The sequence below is a fragment of the Chelon labrosus genome (genome assembly GCF_963514085.1).
Source record: "Chelon labrosus genome assembly, chromosome: 17".
NCBI lineage: Eukaryota > Metazoa > Chordata > Actinopteri > Mugiliformes > Mugilidae > Chelon > Chelon labrosus.
This window is the reverse complement of record NC_140350.1, coordinates 18,916,117-18,925,201: the sequence shown is the minus strand read 5'-3', so window position 1 is coordinate 18,925,201 and position 9,085 is coordinate 18,916,117. Positions and strand designations below refer to the sequence as shown.

At 40.7% G+C, this 9,085-nt stretch overlaps 1 protein-coding gene across 1 annotated transcript; it reads left to right on the top strand.

The window, feature by feature from the left end:
* Positions 1-871: 871 nt before the first annotated feature.
* On the top strand, positions 872-8,875 carry LOC311502206 (sodium-dependent phosphate transport protein 2A-like). Its single transcript, XM_084564332.1, has 12 exons — positions 872-1,053; positions 1,142-1,213; positions 1,940-1,994; positions 3,222-3,417; positions 4,827-4,928; positions 5,147-5,198; positions 5,470-5,637; positions 5,723-5,839; positions 6,320-6,417; positions 7,234-7,346; positions 7,423-7,706; positions 7,826-8,875. Exons 1-12 carry the CDS (start codon positions 918-920, stop codon positions 8,113-8,115), a joined length of 1,683 nt encoding a protein of 560 aa, XP_084420458.1. The 5' UTR covers positions 872-917; the 3' UTR covers positions 8,116-8,875.
* Positions 8,876-9,085: the final 210 nt, after the last annotated feature.

Below are 9,085 nucleotides of genomic sequence, written 5' to 3'. Positions count from 1 at the left end.
AAAAGCTAAGTTTAGGGTAATGTTCTGTTTTAGGTTGTAGTATGAAAATGTGCTGATTATGTCTTTTGCAACAACAATCAGCTAAGGTCTACCACTAGATGTTGCTGTTGCACTTATCTGAAAGACAAACTTCAGGATCCACAAATGGGAAACTCACTTGTTACAGCATCTAATAAGTACAAGAAAATGGTTTGATATTTAATAGAGACCAGTTTGTTTTTTGACATACTCGTGAGTTTAATTTGACAGGACTCCGATCAGCGCAAAATCAAATAGAAACTATAAGTGGCCAGAGTTTTTTTGCAGGAATATTAAATTAAGACAATGAAACTACGACACTGATCTATAAAGTTAGCCTTAGCTGTCCATTACACCAGTAATCCATGCGTTACTAATCGAGTTAATCTACACTACACAGTAGCACCTCCCCTTCTCTCCCTTTCTTTTCCCTCCATTTTGCTCTTCCTCACGTTTCATCCTCTCGTGTTTCACTTTATAAAATTAGCACACAAGGTTTGGTCTAATTTTAACCAAAAAAAAGATTGTTCTTCTTTGTTTATGATTATTAAAAGCATTAACTTTCTGAAGCAGTGGGACCATTTCATCAAAATTCAAGGTATGTCAAAAATTGCAAAATACTGTATGTTCCGTGCTGAATCTATAACAGATCTTTCTTTTTCATAAATGTGATATACAGAATATGTAAACCCGGCATTGGTTTTATGTAAATTTCTGCAACTTTCAAGTTTACAGCTCCCAGAAGTATTACACCACAATTACAACTAAAACTATATGAACTAACACTATAATCAGACCGTCAGCTGCTGTCTATTTAAGCACTACCTGTACTATTAGTACGTGCACTAACTAGTACTCATTCTGCCTCTTTTTCACGTATGTGACACCTAGATATAACCATGGAAACTCTGTGCAGACCACAGCAGGTGAAAACGGTGACGCTGACTCTCTGCAAAATCCCCCTCCTCTTTCAGCTGCTCTACTTCTTTGTGTGCTCCCTTGACATTTTAAGCTCTGCCTTCCAACTAGCCGGAGGTAAGCACAGACAGTCTGTTTAGTTACTCTACAGCATAAACCAAGCTTGACCTATGGCTTGTCTCTCTTTGCCTGCGTTTCCTGCCAGGCAAGGTAGCAGGGGATATCTTCCAGGAAAATACTATCCTGTCGAACCCAGTGGCGGGTCTGGTGGTGCAGGGTATATGCAGGATTCACAGAGATGAATTTACTACCTTTTTTACTACCTCCACAATATTTTTTACTACCAACACGACGTCAACCAGCAGCCCTTTTTGGACTATTAATTATAAGGTATAAGTGTGACACTGTCAGACCCATCATACATATCAGGTACACTAATGTTTAATTGTGATCATTAAATATTGTCATTGTCAATTATGTGTTTTTTGTAGTGTCGAGTTGATCCTTAGCCCTAATTAAGTGAGTAATAACCTTTGCACTTCTTAAACACAATAACACCTAACAACCATAAAGATTAATAAGAAAGTGTGTCACATCACACACACTTACCCACAAACACGCATTCTCACACATGCAGACTTAAGCAGTTAATTACTGTCAAAAGAGCAATTTATTTAATCACAAGAAATACATCACAAGGGGTAACTTGTAACAATAGCTTACACTGGACTTAAAAACTGTCCAAAGAGCCCATGGAGTGGTAATGGATGGTAATCATGGGTGTTTAAAAGTTGATGCATGACATTCATTCGAGTTGAATGAATGATGGTTGGCTGCTGTGTTCAGGCACCAGAGAACCTCAGCCCTGAGGGCTGATGTTTGTAGCGGTAACGTCTGCTGTTTGGCTATCGCAGCCGTAGTGGTGCTGGTGGCACTGGTTTGCTGCTGAAGTGGTGCGACTACACCTGATAAGTTGGCATGATTTGTGCGGTGCTGCTGCTAGCATTGCAAAACAACGACATCGGGAGCTGCCCCCGCCTCACCCGAAGCTGCTGCTGGTGAATACTGGATCCACTGTGTGACTTGATAGCCGTAATGCCGTTCCAGGTAATATTTATCGTTTTTTTGCAGACACTGCAAAATGCCTCACGGTCATTTCCCATGACGGGTTTAAGCCAGTCTTTATATCAGTGTTTTTCAACCTTTTTTGAGCCAAGGTACATTTTTTTCATTGAAAAAATCACAAGGCACACCACCAACCGAAAATGTTAAAAAAATGAAGCTCTGTAGACTAAAGTAACAATATAAAGTCATTCTTGTCAAAGTGTCTTGAATAGGAATCAAATAAACACAAAGAAAAAAGTCTTATACTGTAAATCCTCTAATACAGGCCCAGGCCTTTATTTTATTCAAGCGCATAGCGGTCCAGGCCTTTATTGGAAGGAGGCCAGAATTAGAGGCAGGCCTTAATTTCTATTTGAGCAAAACGAACTACGAGTAGAATTAATAAAAACAAGATTTTGTGTCTATTTGAACCTATAAAATATCCTACTAGGTTCATTTATTGAAAACGTACAGTTACCATAACATGGTATGCATACAGAACATTAACAACAAATGAGCGGCGCGACTGAGGACAGTGAGTCCGCTGCCGGTCGGCAGTCGCGCCGGGAGCGAGTGGGACCCGTCCCTCCCCGCACGGAGAGAGGGCGCAGTGAGCACTGATTCCACGACCCCAGGGAAGCGGTGAGGTGAGATGCGGGGGGTCGCTGTAAAGCTCGCGGCCGGAGCCGGCGAGCCACCTTCGCCCCGAGCACTTACAGGCCGCGCACCACCGCGGAGGAAATGCGCGGAGAGGTCCCGCTGAGGGGATCCTCCCACACCGTGCCGCCGAAACCCTGACCCGCCGAGATGGTTCTAATAATAGCCCCGGCAAAAAGGCGGAAAATGTTAGCGTCGCTGATAGGCTATCAACTCCACAATGTTTACCTCTACGTCATTGCTATCAACTACGCCTCACTCAGGTCCTGTTAGCACCGTATATATGTTTAAACTATATAGGCTAGATGAAGTTCAAACATGCAAACACAAATAATACACAAACAATGGAAACTCATTAAATATTGAGGCAGAGATAAAAAATTTTTTACTACCAAGTCAAATTGCGTTTGTTACCTTTTACTACCTTTCAAGGGCCTTAATTTGGGTAGATTCTTTTTACTACCTTTTACTACCTTTCACTACTCATCTTACTCATCTTTTTTTTTTTTTTTTTTTTTCCCCAGGGCATTTGCCGGAGCTACTGTCCACGACTGTTTCAACTGGTTGTCTGTGTTGGTGCTTCTCCCTCTAGAAGCTGTGAGTGGGCTGCTGAGGCGACTCTCGCTGGCCGTGGTCGACACGCTGCACCTCAGCAGTGGAAAAGAAGCCCCTGAACTTCTTAAAGTCATAACTGAACCCCTGACTAAAATGATAATCCAGGTACTGTGTCTCCCTAATTCCTGGAAAAGGTCATGCATGGAAATGCCGCATATTAAAATACATTTTGCATAATTATTCTGCATCAAAAGGTTACCTATTAAAAGGCAGTCAAAGTCAGTCATTACTGAGAAAGACCATTGTCTTAACAGACAAACCCATTGCTCCCTTCAGTGCAATGACACTAACAAGAGAAAGTGTACAACAAAATATTAAGTGATACAACATTAAATTGGTATTGGCTTGTAAAGCTAACCTGAACAGTGGATAAAGATGGTTTTCCCACATCCAAAAGGCCAAAAAAAGCACAAACCCACACTGTTAAAAATTTTCCTGTAAAATAACAGTAAAGAACTGGCAGCAGGGTTGCCATTACGTTACTGTAAAATTGACTTTTTTTTTTACTGTCACTAAAATTTACAGTTTTGTACTGTTATTGAAAAATACAGTATGGGACTGTTTTTTTTATTACTTTCCTGTATAAAAATGGTAAAGAACTGGCAGCAGGGTTGCTATTATGTTACTGTAAAATTAACATATTTTACTGTCATTTTACAGTTTTGTGTTGTATATTGAAAAATACGGTGTTTACTGTTTGTTAAGATTACTTTCACAATACTTTACAGTCAGTACTGGTTTGTTTAAAAATACATTATCAGTCTTCACAAAATGTACAAACTGTGAAGGGTTGCAGGGTCTGCTGGAGCTTATCCCAGCTGTCATCTGGGGACCCTGGACAGGTCTCCAGTCTATCGCAGGGCTAACATAGAGAGACACTCACACCTACGGCCAATTTAGAATCACCAGTGAACCTAACCAGTATGTCTTTGGACAGTGGAAGGAAGCCGGAGTACCCGGAGAGAACCCACGGACACAGTTAGAACATACAAACTATACACAGAAAGGCCCAGTCGGCCCATGGATTCGAACCCGGGACCTTCTCGCTTTGAGGCATCTGTGCTCACCACCTCGCCACTGTGCCGAACGAACAGATCCAGCTTCCCATGTGTAGTTCAGGTTAAATTTCCCAGAATGCTAAAAATACATCATGATACCATGATTTAGAAGGTTTGGATGAATGATTCGCGGTAAAATGCTGTATTTTAGGAGAACAGTATAGTCCTGTTAAAAGAACAGTAAAATCACCAAAATTTCACATCATTTTTTTGTTTGTATTAACAGTAGAGTGATGTATTCAAAAATAACAGTTTAATACTGTTGGAATTCTGCTGTAAATTAACAGGAATTTCTAACAGTGCACGTTTGAAGTTTTTTAAATAGACCCAGCAAGTTGCACAACCTAAATGATAACTGCTCATATCCTTGAATTTGACCTGTTGATAAATAATTAATGGCAGTACTAGACTGTACTAAAGTAACAATAACGTCCTGATATGATTATCTCTGTGCAGCTTGACCGGTCTGTTCTCACAGCCATTGCTACAGGAGACCAGAGCATGAAGAACAAGAGTCTAGTGAAGCAGTGGTGTCCAATCACAACTGTCAAATTACAGGTATAATATATATACAATATATCTATTAAATACCGCTTCTTCTAGAGGAGTACTGTGTGTTGAAATACCTATAAAAGTCATGTTGTTGCAGATCATGTCAACGATTTTCACAATTTCTTAAACGACTGCTCAGATATTGTGCAGAGCCTCGAGTGACTTTTAAAAATGTGTTGAAGTTGTCTCTTTCTCTCAGTCTGCCTCTTTATTATTGTTAACAGGACAACGAAACATCTTTGGGAGCACACAACCTATCAGGGCAAATGCAGAAATGTATGCAGCTCTCGATATTTCTGTGATTTTAAGTTTTAAAGCCATCTGTGCAATAATTCCTCTCCTCCTACTTGTGTGTCACCACATTTGATTTGTGCACCGATAATCAAGCAATAGCCTCCACAGCAAATTAAACACTAGCTAGTTAGTTGCTGCTCTGAGATAGAAGCTGTAATTTCTGCCTTCCTTTTCTTCTTGGCAGTTTAGTGAATTTAGTTTCTTACTCCAGCCATCTTGCCCTCTACATCACATCTTTGTCTTTCTACTCAAGGCAGGCATCTCTTTGTGAACAGCTCTTTGTCAGACTTGGCCATAGGTCTGATTCTTCTGGGTTGCTCCTTGCTGGTCCTCTGCAGCTGCCTGATACTGCTGGTTAAACTCCTCAACTCCCTGCTGAAGGGCCAGGTGGCCAGTGCTATTAACAGTATTGTTAACACAGGTGATATACAGGAGACGCAACCACGTTTAGCTCATGTACGATGAGCTACATCCTTTTATCTCTCCCTTGCTGTCTGGTCCTGTAGATTTCCCGTACCCTTTTACCTGGCTGGCAGGTTATCTGGCTTTATTAGTAGGAGCAGGAATGACCTTTTTGGTTCAGAGTAGCTCTGTCTTCACATCTGCCATCACTCCACTTATAGGTAAGTGATATTCACATCTAGCTCGGTACTTGGTGCTTTCCCAAATACCTGAACTTGCACTATGTATTTGATACCTTGCAAACCGCTGCATATTTTACAAGAAATCAGATATTTTAGATGAACACTGGAGCTTGTTCTCATCTGTTTAACAGTCCGCATTAACTGTCAGTGAATTACCACTTCAGTCTTTTAGTTTTGTGGATTCCTCTTGCATGCTTGGTACAACATTAACAGGACTGTAATGGATCACAGTTAAGCACCATTCATACTGTATAAACTGTATAAACATACTGTATAAACTCATATTCAGCTATTGAAGCATCCTGTTAATACTGTTTGTCTATGCACATGGCTTTTTCTTTTCAATCATTTGTTTTTTACATTTGTCTTAATGTTTTGTGATTTAAGCTGCATTCACTTATGAAATGTAGAATTGGAGCTATCGCAGACTGGACTTTACCATACTACCACCCCCTTTAGGGATTGGTGTGATACATATTGAAAGAGCCTACCCTTTAACCCTGGGGTCCAACCTGGGAACCACTACTACATGTGTGAATATAATATTGAATTTCCTGGTCCCCTTACCCTACGCCAGAGGGTCCAATCCGGCCTGCAGGATGAATTTGCAAGGTGTGAAAATTACATAGAAAAAATAAACTGCTGTTCCTATTTTGTGTACTAGGGGTCGCACTGTTTAAGCAACACGACACTGAGACCTAGAACTAAACAGCAGATGGCGGCAATGTGCAGAAATTGCACTTTTATTTTTAAGACATTCCTGTAAAAGGATAACTCATTAAAAGTAAACATTTTCATAATGTGCTTGTGCTTCTTTGCACTAAAACAAAGTCGTTGTCGTTATTTATAGGTTATTATGCTGTTATGTTACTGGTCCTGTCCCCTTGAGATAAAATTGGGCTGTACGTGGCCCCTGAACTGAAATGAGATAGACCTAATTCTAACCTGTGCCCTAATACCACGTACAAACAGCCCTTAGAAGAGATGTGAGAAAGTGGTCAAAAATGTCCTCGCTTTACTTTGATGGTCTGAAACTCAAACTTGTCCTCACAAAGATAGCTGCACAGGCAAACACACACACACACCCACAGCTTGCACCTTGCATTTTTGTGAGAACATGACATGACGCTTTAACCAGTCAGATGGAAACACCTAACTAAACCTATGTCTAGTTTTAACCCTCAAGCACCCAAAAGCAAGGTGTATTCTTCTGTCATCTCTTTCTGAGAAAATGTATTGTATATATATTGTAGGTTTAGCTTTTTTCAACTTTTTATAACTCTCCCTGTGTGACTCCTTCTTCTCCGGTTTTCTCTTTAACCCTGGGGTCCCAGTACCAGCATATTTAATCTTCACCTCCTTATTTGTTTCAGGTTGCATTATGTCATTTCTTCTTTAATCATCTTGGCATCCTGCTGTGGTATCCCGTACCAGCCACCCGCTTACCCATTCGTATGGCCTGTGCTCTTGGCAACTGCACTGCCAGGTACGGTAAGGGACAGTTTCCAGTCCAACAAAACGCTTTATAAAATAAATAATAAATCTAGTACTCACGTATCCAGGTATCGCTGGTGTGCCATCTTGTACCTTCTCGTTTGCTTTCTGCTGCTTCCATCCCTCGTGTTTGCTCTCTCCATGGCTGGCTGGAAGGTGATGACTGGGATCGGTGTGCCGGTCGTTGCGGTGATTATATTGTTTGCAGCAGTAAACGTCCTTCAGGTATGCAGGCCAGATTGTTTGCCGCGTAGACTACAGAACTGGGACTTTCTTCCTACTTGGATGACCTCGTTGCAGCCCCTGGATGGCCTCATCACCAGAGTGACCCTGTGCTGCAGGCGGGGGAGTGGTAAATATCGATCAAGATACAAATACCCATCTCATCTTATCAATTTAACACTGATTTACTTCTTTCCTGTATTAGTTCCTAAACACCAGATGCTCTCCTTGTGCTGTTTTTGCATCTAGGGTGGAGTTTTAAGAGAAAGGATTGTCCAGTAACATCCCTAGAGGGCATTACTGTCGACGCTGAGACAAGAGTGAAGGAGAAACGTAAGCGGAATGGAGAAGAAAGCGATGACATCGGGGTGAAACAAAGAGAATTGGACGGTCCAGGATGTCTACAGTTTCATGAGGAAATGAATACAGACAACATGTCATCAGGAAACAGTTTCCATCCCTTGACTGCAATGCAGTCAACAGAGAAAAACACAGACTCAGACAATGGGTGCACTCAACTACAAAGCACTCGCTTGTAGTCCATTTACTTTACGTCTTTATATTTTTACTTTTTGTCCGACCAGATAAAACAAAGGGGTCAGAATGAACCAGATGAACCAGACTATATGACATTTTCCAATGTCTAACTAAGAAAACCATATCAGCTGGGTATATACACTTGCATGTGGAGCAGTGAGGCGAGCTAAATCATCTGCTTTTAGAATAAGATTGGATGAGCTAATAACACACTGGTTTATTTCTACTACACAAAAGAGAATTATTAACAATTTGACTTTTTATTTAACACAGCTAATGGAAGAAGACTCCATGACTGCTAATTGTGCTAACTTGTAATGTAGTGATTCTTTCAACTGCGGCAGAAGCAAGGCATGAACTAACAAACCCAGAACTGAAACTCTGTATAGAGGAATGAGGAAAGAAAAAACAGTGCTTAGTATTACAGTAACTCCTTTTATGATACTTGCCGACATGTGTTTATTTTTAAGTTTATATAAGCAAATAAATCTTTAAACTGAAACCAAATCCAGTGTTTACTAGTCTGCTTTGCTGTGGGATTAAATGGAAACTAGTGGACCAATTATGAACTGCTCTGTCAAGATGCATTTACAGCAGAGACGTGGCCTATGCATGCGAGAGAGTCAAATACAGCCTCAGAGCCGAGGCAGAGACTGAAAAAGGAAAAAAGATGTGTGGTTTTTCTTTTTTAAGCTGCCACTCAAACACACGTTTGTATACCTCTTGTCTCGGAAGAAGTGATGCGGGCGCGTGGGAAACATTTATGAACATAATGGCATTAAGCAGATACATGTGCCGTAGTTTGTAATGCACGTTGCTCCGATTTGTTAAAACTGTTAAAGAAATAACTAAAGTACAAACACTGCTACACTCAAAACATCGAGCAAAGTGATTCCTGCAAGACATTTAACACAAGATGAACAGGTGCTGGAGATGCAGATAGATGTATTATTAATATTATTATAGAATAGA

Coding starts and splice junctions, on each gene's coding strand:
- LOC311502206 (XM_084564332.1), top strand. CDS start 918: ATGGAAACTCTGTGCAGACCACAGCAGGTGAAAACGGTGACGCTGACT. Junction 1,214..1,939: donor GGCGGGTCTGGTGGTGCAGG/GTATATGCAGGA, acceptor TGCTGCTGCTAG/CATTGCAAAACAACGACATC. Junction 1,995..3,221: donor CTCACCCGAAGCTGCTGCTG/GTGAATACTGGA, acceptor TTTTTTCCCCAG/GGCATTTGCCGGAGCTACTG.